Source organism: Scophthalmus maximus, chromosome 7 (genome assembly GCF_022379125.1).
Source record: "Scophthalmus maximus strain ysfricsl-2021 chromosome 7, ASM2237912v1, whole genome shotgun sequence".
NCBI lineage: Eukaryota > Metazoa > Chordata > Actinopteri > Pleuronectiformes > Scophthalmidae > Scophthalmus > Scophthalmus maximus.
In genome coordinates this window covers 7,563,206-7,582,649 of record NC_061521.1, presented here as the reverse complement: position 1 = coordinate 7,582,649, position 19,444 = coordinate 7,563,206, and the positions used below count along the sequence as shown (strand labels likewise).

At 44.3% G+C, this 19,444-nt stretch overlaps 1 protein-coding gene across 3 annotated transcripts in view; it reads left to right on the top strand.

The window, feature by feature from the left end:
• map1ab (microtubule-associated protein 1Ab) overlaps positions 1-19,444 on the top strand; it is a 67,763-nt gene that overhangs the window by 42,258 nt on the left and 6,061 nt on the right. For 2 of the 3 annotated variants that reach the window (XM_047333165.1, XM_047333167.1), the window contains 3 exons: positions 6,052-6,134; positions 6,772-6,909; positions 7,827-19,293. In XM_047333165.1, the coding sequence (XP_047189121.1) occupies positions 6,052-6,134; positions 6,772-6,909; positions 7,827-19,293 (11,688 nt within the window). The remainder of the gene's footprint in view (positions 1-6,051; positions 6,135-6,771; positions 6,910-7,826; positions 19,294-19,444) is intronic. The other variant, XM_047333166.1, reaches the window with a different exon arrangement.

Below are 19,444 nucleotides of genomic sequence, written 5' to 3'. Positions count from 1 at the left end.
AAAGTGTCTTCTCTGCCACCAAAGTTATTTTTGTCACGAAAGTGGATCATTGCAGATCCGCGACCTCGGCTGACACAGATGCTCCAGCGTGATGAATGTCTCTCCCGATCAGACCATGTGCTGGGACAATGACAAGTCAAACTCTGGTTTAAGGGTTATATAGGGACATTGACTGATACTGAGAAGAGGTAGATATTATAGTTAAAAAACTAAAATACTGTAAATGGTAAGTTAAAAGGTTATCAGGTGTTATTACCATGTCAAGCCACATAGGTTAACAAGGCACCACTATATTTCATACATCGACAACTCAAGATATACACGGCAATATAACAGTGTAAGATACGGTTTAATTTGGTAACATACTGTTTAGAACTGTATGTAAGCTGATAGTCCATATTTAAAAAAAAAGTTTTCTTCGTTTTTTTTCCATTGAATAAAATTCAGTTCCCAGTGAAAAGTGAAAACACAAATCAAAGTTATTAAAATGTCCTATCACTACGAAGGCAAAATGAATAAATTGTAAACAAGTGTACATGAAAACTTGTCAATCAAAGTTATTTGTTTATTTAATGTGTATATATGTATAATCAGCCAATGTCCAATTTTTCAGTTACTCTAATTACTAACAGATTAGATTTATTCCTCAAAGGAAGATTTATTTTTTCCTTTCTATTCTTAACCCCCAACATGATGGCTTTTAAAGCAAGGCATCAGTGGTTCTCCAGCTTTGACATTCGCTGACTGCTGAGCGTCGAGTTTCCGAAGGAGGCCTCAAACTTTTTTGCCCAAATTCAGGCGCTGCGGAAAAAAATGTGTCACAATGAAATGCTAGTGACAAGCATTGGCTGTGCTGTTCAAAATCAAAGAGGTATTACCGAGCTACAGAGTCGACTGAGGCGATAAGGAGCTCAGAGTGAACTCCAGACTGATGCGGCTGACGGAGAAAAGCATCAAGCCTGAAACAGCAGCAAAGCTTTTGGTGATATTAGAGTCGGGTTTAAGTGACCAACCAAGTGAAGTGAAGGAAAGCCGCAGGGATGAATGGTTTAGGGACAACGCCGCACTTTTCCGCAAGACTGTTTAAACACACACATTAGGCAGCCCAAGGACACTTTGCTGGGTGTTGACAGTCTCGAACGGCCTCATTATGTCTTACACATTACAGAGCACTGGGTTAAAAGACGGAGGTGGTGATGATGATGCACGTTAATTATGAATACTGTTCGTTTTTTTTACCCAGAGACTTTGGCCGCAGTCGAAGAGTTTTCTTCCTATCTACTATTGCTTGACCTCAGTGGAAAACGTCATGAGGTCAAGGAAAGGTGTAAAGGAGGACAGATGGGACTTGGAATGATTGGAGACAGGATACTGATAGGAGAGGCCGACGGCGCTGCTCAGAGGATCCGACTCGACTTTCACTAAACTACGTCATCACGCGACGGCGGATGTTGTTGACGTGGTCAAACTACACATTTCCCGAGATGGACTACGAAAAACGTGTGACACCACATGTAAATGATTCATATGTGGCAGTATCTTACATGATGACGTACGTCTCTTCTGGGTCATATTCATACTCTTCTACTTCTTGTACTTGTACTTCGGACTGAATCGTTTACGTCCGTGCACGGCGCGTCACGTTAAATGTCGCTGCCGCAATGAATTGTGGGGCGTCTGTATCTCCTTTACTTTCAAATAGGAAGGTCCAGTGTACCCTACGCTAAAGGAGATAGGAAAGGAGGCATTGGAGCACCTTTTACTTTACATTTATAGAATCCGGAACTAGTGATGTGAATAGTTGACCTCTCCATGGACTCCCTCTCGAGCGGAGAGGGAGAGCTGACAGCTGTCAGCTGACATGCTGGTGTGTGGACGCGTGGTGGGTGGAGATGTGTTCGATCAAGGCGTCCGACGCGCTGCAGAGATTAAAACCTTGACTCAAGTCACTGAAAAACACGTCGGTCTTCCCACATTTGGCAGCTTCCTTTAGGGCCGAGCCCATTTATCATTTTGTTAAATGCGAAACTTGCACATAAATTTCACATTTGTCATTGCCCCATGAACAGAAGACCGATATATTAATGTGCAGATTTGCATTTCTGTCCAGCAGTGTATCTCAAGGAAACATCTCGGCGTGTCCTAATGACTTAACCTAATGACTTGTACCTCTAGCGCCACCACGAGGTTGACATTCGTGGTGTTGAATGAAATGTCTCTCGACGATTATTGTATGGACTGACTCACAGAGATGCTTGCGTAGCTGCAGACTTTCACTTTTTCTGGAATTTTCCTCTGCCGGTTTTTGGGAAGATCAATCGTGTTGCTATTCAAACCCAAATGGTGATTTGGGTTTGAATATTTCGAGCACAATACAAACATACAAATACATGTACAGTAGATTAAGCATGCATTAGGCAATACAGCACATTCAAGTTTAACTTGTGTTCTAATAATTAATTTCAGCTTAATTCAAAAAAGACTCCCTCATAATTCTTCAAGCGTCACGCCAAACTGTACGCTACTATTTCTACTGCACGTATACAAACATGGAGACCCGAGTGACATTCAGGAAAATGGTGCAGAATGTGACGTTTCGCCGCATAAATGAACGGAGACAAACACTGAACCGACATGTGTATCAGGAGAGAAGATGAGAAAGGTTAGATCGCCGCTGCTCCTTCTCCGCAGTGGGAGGGATGACTGAACACGGAGCATTAACATTCAGTCGCCTACGACCCTCTTTCAAATCCCCTGCGGTTTTATCGCTCCATATCCTGTCTCTTAGTGGAGGCTCTGAGGCACTGAGCAGGTCTTTACTAGGAACTCCGGTCAAGACGGACGACGGGGTCGTGGATCACGCCAAAAATAATGAAACACTAAACTCACGTGTTGCTTCTGGTGGGGGGGAAAACCTTGTGTCGTCCGTCAAGGCGTTTGAGAATAAGAGGAATGATCTTGATTTGGATTATTGTTTATTTGATGATAAGTTTGTCCATTATTCCAAAAAATAGTGTAAAAATTACTGTTATAAATTGCCACAAACTGAGGTGACATTTTCAAATGTTTTGTCTGACAAACAATCCAAAAGATATTCAGTTTACTATCATGCACAACAAAAACGCAAACCCTCAACCGTAACATTTGATAAATGGTTTATTTCATTTAACACATTGTGTTATTTTCTGAACAATTCTAACTGCTCTCTTATGAAAACATATCACCTCAGCTATAGTTGTTAACAAACACCTTATCGACACCTTTTTATTCAATTTATTAACAACTTATCAAAAATGTTTTGTGCTCAGAACCTTGGTGTTGATCAAAAATTAGGTATTGGTTTGGCTCAAGAGAAAAAATTATTGTTTAAAGAGGCTGTAGCATTTTCATGCAACTTTTTGCTGTAGCTACCCAGCAAACATCATCATTAAAATTAAACGTTATGAGTTAAGCATCAAACTCAGTATGCTCAGTATTTCATTTATTAATAACTACATTATACATTATAGTGCATTATAAACCTATACATGTCACATGCTTATAAATGCTAACTGGGTGTGTACTTAAGGTAAAGTGTAACCCTTAAAGGATCTGTAGATCATGCAAAATGGAATCGTTCATGAATTTTCTGTTTAACGTTGATTTACACAATGGCATACTTAATAATTAATAAAGTCAATACCTTCACTTGCTAAATATTGTGAAAAACAACGGTCTTAACTCGAGTTATAGCCTTTTTAAAAAGGACTGCGGGGCCTTTTAAACGGTCTCGGCCATGTTTGGTGACGAAAGCGAACCTGAGCTGGCTGTGACAGTCCTCTCGGACGCTCCGTCCTCTGGCCTCCGGGGGCCAAACGGAAGCTTTTCACCCTGACTCAGAGCATCTTTGTTGTTGTGGTGTCACGTTGTACCAGTCTGCAGTGTGAGCGAGCGCTCACCCCGCAGGCAGCCATCATCAGCAGCTGCTGCTGCCGTCTCCTCGCCTCCGTTTCACCCGAGAGAAGCACATTTGGAGGTCAAAGGGGTCACAACTGCCCCTCTGGGGCCTGAAAGGATTCACGAATTGACACCGTACGTAGACGCCTGACGCCGGGGGTCTCCGGCGGTTTCATCGACGGGGCTGCCTCGGTGGTGTCGTTGTCCTGCACTCGTCGGCGTTGGAGGCAACAGGGGAAACCTGCAAACTCATCCTCGTCCGTGGGCAGATCTGCTGAAGTGTCGGAACGCCTCCGGACTGCTGCGGCAGCGGGTTCCTTTGAACACCGAAGGCTATCGTCTCGACTTCCGTCGACTAAATCATCTGCGGTCTCCTCTGCCGCTCTGTGCTGGGAGTCAGTTTAGAGACAAATCCTTGTTTCGTATTTCACATTAGTGACGTGACTGCAGTGTGTCTGCGGTGTAAAAGAAAAAAGCAGAAAAAGAAAAGCATGGCCGTCAGTGTGTTGCTATAGAAACATCAACAGAGGGAGCCGTATGAGCGATGCTCTCTGCATATTTGTTCATATATTTCTCCTTTGTGCTCGAGTCTCCTCAGTAGGTTCATCTCACTTTATTTTGATACGCTAGCAGATCACATACACTGTGCATTTCAAGTTGCAACAAAATTAAACAAATGAAATCAGATTTGTTAAGGGGAGAATATTTAACAACAAATAGAAAATGTTGCTGACGTGCGAAACTAAGATGGTGGATATAGTCAGGATTGTACTTGCATCACCTGCATCACTTTTCCTTCCCTGTTTTATCTGTTGGAATAATTCCCAAAGAAAAGATGTTCATGATCTGCATATATTTGTCCAGGACTGCATCACAGAGAGACGAAAACCTGACATTTCATTTTTATAAAAATGTCACGGATGAATATTAGCCAGATAGAGGGACAATGCGGTTGAATGTGAAAATGATTTGATTCGGCTCATGTTTTTTCATTAGTGTTACAATGTTAATGTCATTTAGTTCACCGGAGAGTAAGAAAGCATAAAGGAGACAATCGTCAGCTACATAATGAGTACTTCTTCCCCCGACTCTCAGGTGGACTGGAATTGTAAGCACTGCGCTAATTCTTGATACAGAAGCTGAGTCATTTCACCAGTGGGTTGCTTTTTTAATGTGTATGAAATTACTTTTCTTATCAATTTCATTCAAGCTTGACTGCGTCATAAATTGTAGATAACCCTTTATGATTTGACGGTGTATGTGTCGCTATTGTGCCACCCCCACATCTGAGGCGGATAATGACTTTTGCCAGCTGTCTTTCATGCAAATCCTAAAAAAGATAGCATATATATATATATATATATATATTTAGTACTGCATTCTCAGGGGATGCACTGAAGATCCCGCTGGATGGTGGAGTCACTGAGATCCCTCTATTATTAGACCTCTCTAATATTAGGGCCCGCATCTGTGCTGAAACAAAGGGGAATTAAAAGCTTAACATCGCCTCTGAATGGAACGAAGCGTTGATGTATAATTGTGATGAATGTGCAATAAGGAGGATGGTAATGTGCTTCACAATCAACTGCATTTTGTGAGTGGATTTATATGCATTAGTGTTTTTTGGACAAAGGATCGGTTTGTCTTTCAACGCTCTCGGCCTGGAACTCACTGCGGGTGGCATACGTCTCAGTCAATTGGCAGATGTTTCGTAAAGGAGAAGCACCAAATCACGTTTAATACCTGATATTACTGGTACAATTTTGGTCTCGACTCAGTGTGTGTTGTCAAGACTTTCGTTTCAAACTGCACCCAGCAGACATCGGTGACCCATTTCCCCTTCCAACTTTTGTTCACGCATTAACACAAAAGTGGGCTGCCTCGTCCGCCACACCGTGATCACCACGCATGCGGTTTGATACAGACTGGATCTCCCGGACTCAAAGAGGGTTTTTCCGGGTCTGGGTGACGTGTCTTTAGGCCAGACAGCTAAGCGTAGGTCAACTTGTTTGCCTCATCCGACCGTCGCGCCTCGATGAGGTTGGATCTTACAGTTAAACGCCTCTTCATGACAGACGTTAACGGAATGTTGTTGTTGTTTTTTTCCTCCCACAGGACAAAGGACTCTCCACCACAGAAGTGATGTCCTAGAGACGGTGGTGCTCGTCAACCCTTCAGAAGACACTGTTGTTTCAGAGGTCGGTCAACATGACGATGTGTGCATATACCTTCAGTACAAATTTCTGATTGATGAATATACCTGTCAATTCCCTACAAGGCTGGCGATTTTGTTTTATATATTTTTTGAAAGGTGCTACATGTAAGTTTTCTCTGCAGCAGACCAGAGGCGGGTGACGGTTGCTTGTCATCATAAGTTGGGCTCCGCTTTATTCCAGAACCTTGCTTTGAGGAATTTGAGTGTGTTTTTCTACAAAACCCATCTTTAACAACTTTGCCCAACGAAACAAGTCTCAACTGTTTAAATCAGTGTCTGTCTGATTAAAGGAAACTAAATGATAACACTAGCCATGCACATGATACCGCATTGTGGTAGGCCTACTGGAGAGTTTTTAATACTCCAGTGCAAAAGTTATATTGAGATTAGATACCCAACCATATTTCCTATTAGATATATTAGTCACCCAAACCACCACGTAAGAAAAATACTTCTGCTTCAATTTTAGTGAAGTAAAACCATTGCTTACTCTTGGTAACTTTGGCACATTAAAGTGCATCTTCCTTCGCCAGTCAGGTAGGTATTGGTCCTTCCATTTTGGCAGGAGTGCATCTCTCCCAATAACCGTCGGCTGACTATCTCTCTCTCTTTCTGCCCAGATCCAGTCTCTAGTTACAGACTCAGCAGCACAAAAGCTCCTGGTCTTAAGTGGCCAGAGCTCAGATCACGGTGGCCTTCTTCTTCAAACTGGGGTTTTCACCTACCAGACCTTTTCACGTGTCTTTACTGATCCTGGGGTGAGTCGTTGCTGCTGTCATCTAACACCTGATAACAATCTGATTGAATTTTTGAATTGTACATTCATCCTGTAAATACACGCGTATTGAAAGGATAGGTACATGTTAGGAAATGATTTGTTGGTCCATAGTTTGAAGATCAAGGATTGCACACAGACTGGATTTTTTTTCTTACTTCGTCATTTAAATAACATCATTTTGACCAGCATTTTAGTAAACACTTCATCAGTGGCCAAACAGGAGTAATTGGCAGTCATTTGGATACATAAATTGAACATATTTTCATCACATGGAATTTATGAAATGTCAGATTCAAGCTGTATTCTCTTGGCTAAGGTTTGTCTTTGTTTATTATCTATTTTATTATCTTAAATATATATAGAAAACATAGTACTTTTGGAAGTTTTGTTTTATTCATTTGACCACAAGATGGTGCAATAAAAGAAAACAAAAGAGAATAACAGGTGACACAGATGGTGACTTGATTGCTTAATATGTTATCATACTTTGAATGAGGTCTATAATGTGTTTTTCTGCATATTACTCCTATTTGGCTCCTGATGAATGTGTTAACTGAAACCTTTGAAACAGGTTTTGATTCAGCATTATGCTTGCCAAAGGCTACTACAACCAGCTCAAATCTGTTTGGGGTTGAGGTGCTTCTTCACTTGACGTTGTTCCATCGATAAAGACACATCAAAATGTGTGTTAAGATTTGCCATAAAGAACATTGCACAAAGCGTGACAGAAAAAGGGGAGTATTTCACATCTCAACTGTCTCAGTTTCTAGTTGAATCGATCATTTTGCACCAAATGAATGAATTCATCAAACTTCCTTTGCCTTTGAATTTCTTTACAACACAAGTCTGTTGGAGTTATGTCCCTGACTGATGTGCCTGGGCGTGTCTCTCCTGCAGGTCAGTGAATTACTGGGCACAACAGCCCCCAAGCAGCAGGCTACACTCACTGTGTCCTGCCGCGGGGAGGTGGGCTGGTGCTCCCTGGGACAGCAGCAGACCCTACGGGAGTTCCTGGACTACAAACTAAACCCTGAACCTGTTCTCCCCAAGATGGAGGGCGTCAGCGAGTTCACAGAGTACATCTCTGAGACGGTCGATGTCCCTTCACCCTTTGACCTCCTGGAGCAACCTACTTCTGGAGGCTTTCTGAAACTGTCCAAGCCATGTTGCTACATCTTTCCTGGCGGACGAGGAGACTCTGCTCTCTTTGCTGTGAATGGCTTCAACATTTTAGTGGACGGAGGATCTGAAAGGAAATCCTGCTTCTGGAAGCTCGTCCGTCACTTGGACCGCATCGACTCAATTCTACTCACACACATTGGAGCTGACAATCTCCCGGGTATCAATGGCCTTCTTCAGAGGAAGATAGCAGAACAGGAGGAGGAGCAGTCTCAAGGTTCCACCAACTATAGCGACTGGATGAAGAACCTGATCTCCCCTGAACTAGGCGTGGTCTTCTTCAATGTACCAGAGAAGCTTCGTATGCCAGAATCGAATCTCAAAGTGAAACGCAGCATCGAAGAGGCCTCACTAACTCTGCAGTACCTTAGCAAACTAGGAATCAAACCCGAGCCACTCTTTCGAGTGGTAAGCAACACTATTGAGCCCATCACTCTGTTCCACAAAATGGGAGTGGGCAGGTTGGACATGTATATTCTCAACCCTGTCAAAGACAGTAAAGAGATGCAGTTTTTAATGCAGAAGTGGGCTGGCAACAGCAAGGCCAAAACTGGTATTGTGCTGCCCAACGGCAAAGAAGGAGAAATATCTGTGCCCTACCTGACATCGATTACAGCCTTAGTAGTCTGGCTCCCCGCCAATCCTGCAGAAAAGATTGTCAGAGTGCTGTTCCCAGGGAATGCACCACAAAACAAGATCCTGGAGGGGCTAGAAAAATTAAAGCACCTTGACTTCTTGCGCTACCCCGTAGCTACGCAAAAGGACATTGCCTCAGGAGCTCCTCCCTCTGTTGTAAAACAAACCAAGTTAAAACAAAGAACAGACAGCAAAGAGAGTCTGAAATCCTCCCCGAAAACTACTGCAAAGGTAACAAAGAAAGACACTGATGGACAAGATGATGTGTCAGCCGCCACAGAGGCAAAGAGCGACTCCGTGAAGGAAAACATATCAGTGAAAAAAGAGGAGAATAAGTCTACCAAGACTATAAAATCTAAAGCCGATGTTCCAGAGAAGAAGAAACTCTTGAAAGAAAAATCCTTAAAAAAGCACCCCAAGGAAAGGGGGTCCAAAATGGATGAGAAAATGGACAAGGAAAAGAAAGAGATCAAGAAAGTGAAGAAAGACGACTCTGCTAAAAAAGATGACAAGAAAGATTTTAAATCCAAAGACGACAAAAAGAAGGACACACCCAAACCTGAGCTGAGAAAAATGACAAAGCCTGACCTAAAACCACTCACACCAGAAGTCAGAAAGACATTACATAAAGCTAAAGTGTCGACTAAAGCCAGAGCTGGAAAAGTCAAAGGAGCAAAGGCTGAACCTGCTGAACCCAAACCAGAGGAGACAAAACCTGCAACAATTCAACCTGAACCAATAGTGAATGGAGCAGTTGAGGGCATCTCTGCTCCCTCCACACCTGAAGACCTCACCAAGGATTTTGATGAACTGAAAAAAGCTGAGGTTGTAGCTGTATCAGCAGAACCACCAGAGAGTATTGAAGATTCATCTGAGCCAACCGCACAAGATAAGGACGAAGCACAAGAAACTGTATCTGAAATTGCTGCTGTCAGAAGGTCTCCAGAAAAAGAGGCCCCAGCCCCAGAAGAGAAAGCTGAAGTTGAAGACAAAGACAAGGAATCGAGAGAGAGGGAATTAGAAGAGGCACAAAAGTTTGAAGATGAGGGAGCGGCAACTCAGGATGAGGAAGAGGAAGATGAGGAAGAAGAGACCCCAGCTGCCAAAAAGATAACAGAAGAGGAGGAGGAGGAGGAGGATATGGGAATAGGTGAAGAGGAAGATGAATCAAAATGGAAGGAGGCAAAGCATGATGAACTTGACAGAAAACATGAGATAGAAGAAATGGAGAAATCTGAAAATCTCTCAGCTGTAGCAAGAGAGGAGCTTCGAATGACTCCATCCAAGGAGGAGCAAGAGGAAGAGGAGGAGGCAGTAGGGAAAGCTGAACTGGAGGAGGTGGAAGATTTAGATGTAATAGCAGATGAAGAGATCAAAGTCAAACCCGAAGATGAGCTTGAAGAACAAATTGTCACTGAAAGACAAACTGCTGAACACTCGACCGCAGCTAAATATGAGGAAGAAGAGGAGGAAGGCTACCTGTCACATGTTGGAGGAGCCACAGCTCCCATAACCTCAGTAGCTCTAGGGGCTGCTGCAGCTGAACCCATCTCCTACATCCAGGACGAAACCATCCCTGGCTATTCTGAGACAGAACAGACCATATCTGACGAGGAGATTCACGAAGAGGCAGAGGAGAGGATACCACACCTTCAATATGATGTTGGTGCCTATGACATCTCTGTTCCAGATCAGACAGAATCATTTGTAAACATTCATGGCATGAGGGAGATGCAAGCCGCAGCTATGACTGAGAAAGGGTTCATCCCAGTTGTGCAGGAGCAAGTATCTGTGTTCACAAACATCATGACTGCGCCTCTGGCAGAAGAGGAGCATGTGTCTTCTGCAACGTCCATCACAGAGTATGACAAAATGTCCTCCTTCCCCACTTCTATTGCTGAAGATCAATCTGTGGCAACTGTTGCAGCACATCAGGCTGGGGAACCACCCAAAACACCTGATCCCCTGGCCAGCCCACCTGACGCTACACAAGGCAAAGAGCAACTGCTCTCTGCAGGAAGTCTATCACCACCTTCTTTAGAAGATGACAAACAATCCAAGTCTCCATCTGACGACATGCACCTTCCGGTTGCAGAAGTGAAGACGCTGGATAAAGTTCCTGATGCTCGTGATGTGGAGGAAGAAGATGAAAATGAAGAAGAGGAGGATGAGGAAGAAGACCAAACTCCTAATGTGGAAATTTCACTTGAAAAACTCCAAGAGGGCTATTCTTCATTCCAAATATTACAGGATAAAGAGAAAGAATTGGAAAAGCTTGCTGGTGAAGTATCTCCTGTTTCAAAGTCTGTACAAGACACCAAACCAGTCCACTTGCCAGTTGAAGAGGAAAATTTTGATGAATTTGCACCCAAAGATATTTCATCTGTTGTGCCCACCAGACCTTTTGGATCAGACTCAGTAACTTCAGAGAGCGAGGAGCGTTGCTTCAGTCCTGATGATATCACTGTGAAAATGGCCTCCCCTCCACATTCTGGTCCATCAAGTGCAGCCCCCTCTCCAATTCGTCAGTCACCAGTGGAAGACAAAATGAAGGTTTTCCCTGATTTGCAGTTGCAAAAGCAAGAAGATCTCCCCAATGTGGTCACTGCATCTGAGGACAAAACTAAACAGAAAGAGGAAACAGAATCAGAGATACAAAAAGATGTGGCCAAACAGAAAGCCGATCAGCATGAAGTAGAAGCTGTGACATCCTTGGACAAACCATTAGAAAAGGACATAAAAGAGGTTCCAGTGATGAAGGTGCCTGAAAAAGACACTTCACCAGTGCCAAAAGATGAAGGCAAAGAGACAGAAACAATCCCTGTTGTATCTGTACCTTTAAAAGAAGTTCAGCCACCCGTGTTAGAGAGGGATTCCCTCATCGTATCTGGACATGATGAAGATGTGCAAAGAAATTTAGAATCTAAATTGCCTGCTACGCGTAAATTTCCAGAGGGGGACAGTCATTTCTTAGGAGATGATGATGATGATGATGATGAGAACAAAAAAGATGACAATGATGATCATTATGATGAATCTGTAGTTAAAACTGTCAAGGTGGAACCTGAGAAAGAAAAGGAGGACACCTCCTTCTTCATTAAAGAAGATGTTTTCACCATTAAGCCTAGCATGGATGAAAAAGCAGAGAAAGAGGCAGTAAAGGATGACCCCTCCGTTATTAAAAGTGTCAAAGAAGAGCAAATTGCAAAGGACTCTGTCACTGTTGATAGAGCCCTTAAAGATGAACAAAAAGAGTCGAGAGAAGACCGTAAGGTTGAAGTCAAAACTACCAAAGAAGCAGAGTTCGAAGTTGTCGCTTTTGAGGCAAAACAAGTCGAAGACGAGCAGAAGCAAAAAGTGACAAAAGAAGATGCTGGTTTTGACCTCAAAACTAAAGATGAGGTTAAGGTGACAGATGTTAAGAAGGACGATGTGGCTGATAGTGATGTTTTGAAAGACAAGGAGAAGAAAGACACAGAAAAGGTTGATTCGTTTGGCATTAGCTCTGAAAAGACTGAAGAAAAAGAGATCGAAACATGGGACATCAAACTGATCGACGATAAGAAAGAGGAGAAACAGAAGGAAACAATAGATGTTTCTGCTCCCAAGCCCTTTACAGATGAGCACAAGGAAAGTGAGGAAGAGAAAGAGGTGGGTGATATCACTGTTACTAAACTCACCAAAGAAGACATTTCTGTTAAGGATGATACCTCTGATGTGACCATTAAAGTAGAAAAGGGGCGAGAGATTTGTGAGGATGCTATCTCAACCATCATCCTCACTACGACGGAGGAAGGGGATGTAATCGATTCCAATGATGACACAAGCACAAAGGTTGACATTTTTGTTGCCAAACCCACCCCACAAGACGAAAAAGAGATTTGTGAGGATGCTATCTCAACCATCAGCCTCACTACGACGGAGGAAAGGGATGTAATCATTTCCAATGATGACACAAGCACAAAGGTTGACATTTTTGTTGCCAAACCCACCCCACAAGACGAAAAAGAGATTTGTGAGGATACTATCTCAACCATCAGCCTCACTACGACGGAGGAAGGGGATGTAATCATTTCCAATGATGACACAAGCACAAAGGTTGACATTTTTGTTGCCAAACCCACCCCACAAGACGAAAAAGAGAAAGATATCAGTAAAGATATTTGTGCTGGCAAATCAGTAGAAGAAGAAAAGGAGAAAGCAGTGGATAAGGGGGAAACATTCACTTTCAAACCATCCGAGCAAGGAGAGGTAACAGTTCAGGACCATAGCGCTGATATCAAGCCCATAAAGGAAGAAAAACATACAGTGCAAATTAAGGAAGAATTGTCTGAGAAAGAAAGCAAAGACACCAGTGGAGTAAAACCCCTCAAAGATGAGGAGAAGACTGAGTTGAAAGAAGTTACACATGATGTAAAACTCATCAAGGAGGAGGCAAAAGAAACACCAAAAGAGGAAACTTGCTATGCACAGTTTGAAGTTCAAGAAGAAGAAATGGAAAAACAGAAAGAAAAGAGCAGTATTTCTGACTCTGTATCCATTAGAGAGCAGAAGGAAACGGACATTGTTGATAGTTCTGTCAAAATCTCAAAGGATGACAAAGAGGCGGAAAAAGGAGACATTCCTGACAAACCAATAACAGAGGAGGCGAAGGAGCAGGAGAAGGGTGACATCTCTGACCACAAACCCATCATGGGGGAATTTAAGTGTAAAGAATCGGAAAAGGATGATGAGAAAGACTCCACTGCAGAGCAGCCCAAGGATGCGCAAGAGAAAGAGCCAACCAAAGTTGAAACCATCAAGGAGGAATTGAAAGATGCTGTCAAACAAGTCAGTCATGAGGCTGAATCCATCAAAGAGGAGACACTAACTGACACTCCAACATTAATGGCCGAAGACGAGAAAAAAGGGGAAAAAGATTATTCTTTTGAGTCAGAACCCAAGGGGGATGATAGAAAAGAGGTAGCTCTCTCAATGGTTCAGACCTTAGAAGATGAGCAGACTAAAAAGGATGATATCCGTGACATTAGTGAAAAACATACATATGAAGAAACTTCTGCTAATCTTCCTGGTGCTCAGGCAGAAAAGGACACTTGTGGTGCTGCATCAGTAGAAGTGCAACACGACCCCTCCGTAACAAAATCAAGGGAAGACCTGAAACCAGCAGCCGACGACATTACTGTGTCTCCCCATCACATCACGGTGGAGAAAGAGGAACAAGGTAAAGAAGCAAAGGTCATTGTTAGTCATGAAGAGAAGACAGAGAAAGAAAAAGATGACACCCATGTTGCTGAGCTGAGCAAAGAGCAGAAGATGGAAAAGGAGCAAGAAAAAGAGTACAGCTACGAGACTGAAGACAACAAAGATGAAAAAACAAAACCAGCAGAGGAAGAAAAGATACTTAAAGAAAAGTATGTTGCTCACACAAAGACTGATGAGATCGCAGAAAAAGAAAAGTATGACTCCCCTGATGCAGAGCACACCAAAGAGGAGAAGTGGGAGCGAGAGGAATTACAGGAGAAAGAAAAGGACAAAACCAGTAAACAACCTGCACAGACAATATCAGAAGAAGCAGTGACAACCAAGTCAGATTTCAAGCCTCCATTTGTGGTTCAGTCCTCTGATGAAGACAGAGAAGATGAAGAGGAGGAGGACATCTGTATGGGAGGAGCAGGCTCCAGACCTTTGTCAGTGGAGCCGACAAAGTCAGACCATGACACCTCCTCTGCCGGTCTGCCTATATCTGACACTGCACTGACAAGTGACCACACTGAACCGCGAACATCATATCAGACCACAGTGATCATTCCTACACTTATAATGCAGGAGCCCTCTATTGATGAGGACGCAAAAGAGGTTGTCAAGGAAGAATCCAGTCTTTCACCTGGGACAGACAAAGATGTGAAAACAGAAACCCCAACTGCACCTCTAGCTAAGCCAGAGCCCTCCTTTGATATTGTCATAAAGGAGGAGATGGCTATTATTCCAAAACAAGAACCAGCTCAAATCCCAGCTGCTAAAGCAGAACCAGTGTTAGACTTAACTGAGAAAAAGCCTACGTTGACCACAGTATCAAGTACAGACAGTCAACCCAGGAGCTGTACCCTTTCGAGCACAGAGAGCCAGTCCAGTGAGGAGCAAATACCACAACAAGAGAAACAGGTCCCGTGTCAGGCGAGCCCAGGAGTTATTGCTACAGAAAAGACAAAGCCAAGTGAGAAACCAGGGAAAGAAGCCGAAAGGGAGATGGAAGGAGAAAGAGAAATGGCTTCTCCAGGATTTTCACGGCCTTGTCCATATTTTATGTTGGACAAAGAGGACGCTCAGGATGCTAGACACACTGATGCTTTGAAATTAGAGAATATCACCTCAGAGAAGGAGATGGTCAGTGGAAACCTACCAGACGAAGAGCAAACCTTTGGTGCATCCAAGTATGATCCGTATGAAAAGCCCATCCCCAAAGATCATGACGTGGACTCGAGGGACGAGAGCGATGGTTTTGATCACACCACAGACATCGATATTGATGACAACAGAAGAACAAGCCAAGAAGAGGCTGGCGGAGCCATGTTCCTCCTTGATGATCAATACAAAGAAGAGCCTTTGTCCTTTAGCAGGGTTGACTACAGCCCGGTGTCCCTCACAGAGAGTGAAAGAAGCAGCCACCACAGTCGAAGCGCCTCCCCTAAATATGAAAACAGAGAGAAAGGCCAAGAGGAGGAGAGTGAGAGAGAAGAAAGACCAGATACACCTTATGTTGACAAGAGCTTCTCATCCATAGACATGCAAGACAACAAAATGTCCCAAGCTGCCGAGTCTTATACTTTCTCTCCCAAAGAGGACAAACCTGAGAAATCTGAGAAGGAGAAAGAAGATATGGAGGAAGGTGCTGTAGCAGCATTCGAGCCTGGGGCAACAGGAGAAAGTGCTGCAGCAGCCATTCAACCAGCAGGCGCATCACTAAGACAAGAGACACCCTCTCCCTCGTCGAGCCAATCTTATCTTGGTACCCAAGCTTCAGCTCCTCCTGTGGCCTTTGAAGAATTCACAGAGAAGAAAACCACGGAAAAAGAGAGGGAAAAATCAGCTGAGTCACTGAAAGACAAAATGGAGTCCTCTGATCACGAAAAAGAGGGCTCCCCGTCTGGTCGGCACTCGCCAGCGGAAAAAGACATTTTACCTCATCAAGCGTCACCGTTTGTGGAAACGTCAGCTGACTCAAGGGCTGCCCCTGCCACCACATTTGTAGGGCATGAAATAGATGATAACGTCCTTGCCTCCGACTACAGTCAAGTTAGCAGCTCTGCCACTGGTAGATCCATGTTAGACTTTCCTGAGGGAAAGGAGAGCCTTATAGATAAAAGGTTACTCGTTGAGGGGGAAGACTTCACTGTTGATGATGACGAAGACGAAGACGATGATGAAGAGGAAGAAGAAGAGGAGGAAGAGTTGAGTGATGTAGATATGGAAAAGGGTGCAAGAGAGCAATCTGAAAAAGAAATATGCAGACGTAGTTCTGACGATAGTGCTAAGTTAACAGAGACAGAGGACTCTAATAAGAAATCTCAGTTGCCTGAATCAAGCTACCTTAAACACGAAACCATGTGTAAACCAGCACCTGAAGATGCCTCAGGTTCCAAAGTCATAGGGACAGACAAGCAGGATGTAAGTGAAAAACCACCATCCCCTGACACAACAACATTCAAAGAAGAGGACAGGACTAGCGATACAGCTAAATCCAAACCAACCGAGACAAAGGGCGAAGATGTAGGCAAAACAACTGCATCACCAGCACCCAGTGCTCACAAAATGGATGATAGCTGTGCTGCTTCACTTGATGCCCCAAAAGATTATGAAACAAAGAAAGCAGAGGATACAGACAAAAAGCATTTGTCCCCCGAACCAACCACAAAGAGAAGGTTGTCATGGGCAGAGGATGTAACCTCCTCAGAGTCAAAAAAAGGAGATGAAGACAAAGGGTCCCCATCTCCAAGCTTTTTGGCAACGTGTCAATCAAAGACCGCAAGCAGCTTGACAGGCAGCTCTTTGCAAACTGATCACTCAAAATCCAAGCCTTCATCTAGTCCCTCCCCTCCACTAACAGGCAGCTATGCTGATATAGGACAGAGCAGATCTGGAGATTATTCTGAGCATTTGTACAGTGAACACAGTCGGGTAGAATCGAAGGAGGATAAGACACAAACACCCATGTTCTCAGATGCCTCCCAGCAATCCCAGCCAAGTGATGATAAATATTACAGCCGAAGAGACATCCAAGGAGAAAGTCTAGATGAAAGGCAGACCCTCGACATCGCCACAAAACAGGAGGAAACTACCTCATCCGCTTGCACATACAGCATGTTAACATACTCTTCCACATCGTGTAGTTACTTGTCCTCAGCGTCATCTTCTGCCCCTTTTAGTCAAGAGCCTGGGGAGAAAGTTGAAACTTCCGCAACACTATCCAGCTCTGAGGCACCTCTTGTTAAAGAGGAGCCATCCCTCACAAAAAAACCTTCAAGCTCCTGCTTTGGGGGATTTCAGAGAGATGAGTACATGGAGGTGACAATGAAACCTGCAACAAAAATGTCTTTACTCAGCCAGTTTGAGGAGACCACATCATCATCTCCCGTCCCGTCCACCACTGCCAAACAGACGGAGGATCAGATTGGCTCTACAAAGTCAAGCACTGATAGTTTTTATATGCTAGAAACGAAGATGACAACATCCACCACATCGCCGCCTCGACAGCTCACTGATCCGGTGAAGATGTCAGAGAGTTTAACCACATCAGAGGCTCGCTTTGACGTCTCTCCCCTCCAAAGGGCTGACTCCTCCGACAGGGGGTCTGCAGAAGAGGAGGAGCCTGTTACACTTGAAATGGAGGACAGCACCCTACCATGTCGTATTGAATGTCAAAAAATCAAAGTGGCTGAACAAAAAGAAACCTTTTCCTCAACAACTGTGGTAGAAAGTACCACACGTGCCACAGAAACAAAGACTGTCACAATCACCTCTACGGCTGTTGTGTCTCAACCTGACGTGGTTTTGCAAACGACTCATCAGACTGCCTCGGTTACTCCGCTGGGTGACAGTGGAGCTAGCAAAACCTCATGTGCCACAACAGACGAGTTCAAAGAGAAAAAGGAGAAGACTTCGGAGTCAAGAGGAGAACAAATAAATGGAGCTACATCTGCATCTATGAAGGAAGATGCAAAGGTGGCGGAAAAAGAAACGAGTGAAAAAGGTCAAAAGACCGAGCAGAAGACAGAGGAAAAGAAACTAGAAGAAAAGACATGTAAAGACAGCACAGAAGAGAAGAAAGCTACAACTGACCCAAAGATGTGTGAAAGAGCAGACGTTGGGGCGGTAAGAGAGACGGAAACTGTAGAAGAGAAAAGCCCGTTGGATAAGCCACCAGAGAGGTTAGAAATTAGAAGAAAGAGCAGTATATCTGATTGGGAGTTACTACAGAGGCCTGATGATTGCCCAAGTGCCCCTCCTCCGGGTTATGGTGATGATGAGGCGGAAGAGGAGACAATGGAAACAATGGAATGGATGTCCAGTTTCCACAGTACCTCGATGTCCACCTCAAAGGATACCCGCCACACAGGAGACGTGAAGACTGCTCGTCCCTCGGACTTAAACACTGGTGCCACCTCCTTCTCTGCCTCCCCTCCAGATTACTCCTCGTGCGAATATAAACATCGCAAAGGAGAACTTTCTCCGTCGTTCATCAATCCCAGTCCTCATCAACTCTCCAGTGATGAGGGCGATGGGGGGGTCTCGAGTGACCCGGACGGGGACGTGGGCGAGGATGATCAGGAGCAGCACTCTGTGAAAAGGAGGTCACACAAGCAGAGGCACCACCACACTCAGAGTAACACTGGAGACACTGGACAGGGGCCTCAACAGCTCTCCGGAGCCATGTCATCTGGTTTGGCTGTGACGTTAGCTGGAGAGGAAACACCTCCGACATCGGTGAGTGAATCACTGCCGTCACAGTCGGACTCTGATGTCCCTCCAGAAACTGAGGAGTGTCCATCCATAACAGCTGAAGGAAATCTGGACTCAGACGAAGACGCCGAACACCTGCCAGTGGACAAATCATCTGCATCTGGAGCTGGAGGAGGCCACCACCCTCCATCACCGAGATCAGCGCAGAGGACTCATGATCCCCTCCCCACTTCAATGAAGGACCCTCATCCTCATCCTCCCCACCCAGATGTGTGCATGGTAGACCCAGAGGCTCTCCTCAATGACCACAGCAGCACAGAGAAACTTCTCAAGAAGGAGCACAAGACTACCAAGGGCCTCAGAAAGGGCAAACCCAAGTCAGCCTCCCCCGCTCGTAAGGGAGACGTTCGGAAGAGGTCCTCTACTCCAGTAAAGCAGACTAAGGACTCTGCCTCACCACGATCAGCCTCCCTAAGAAGGAAGGACACAGACAGAAGCTCCAGGCTGATCAAGATGTCTGACAGTCAAGGCTCCAAGAGCGAGATCCTCAATGCAGGGAAAGGCTTGGTCAACGGTGTGAAGAGCAGTTCAGGTTGGTAACAGCCTGCAAACACAAAATAACATTAACCAACCTTCAAATTAATGCTTGGGCTGATTCAAGGTTCCTTCACTCCAGATTAAATCAGACAAAGTACATTTATTTTCAAACAGGACTTATCATTGAGCCTTACATGACAGCCTCA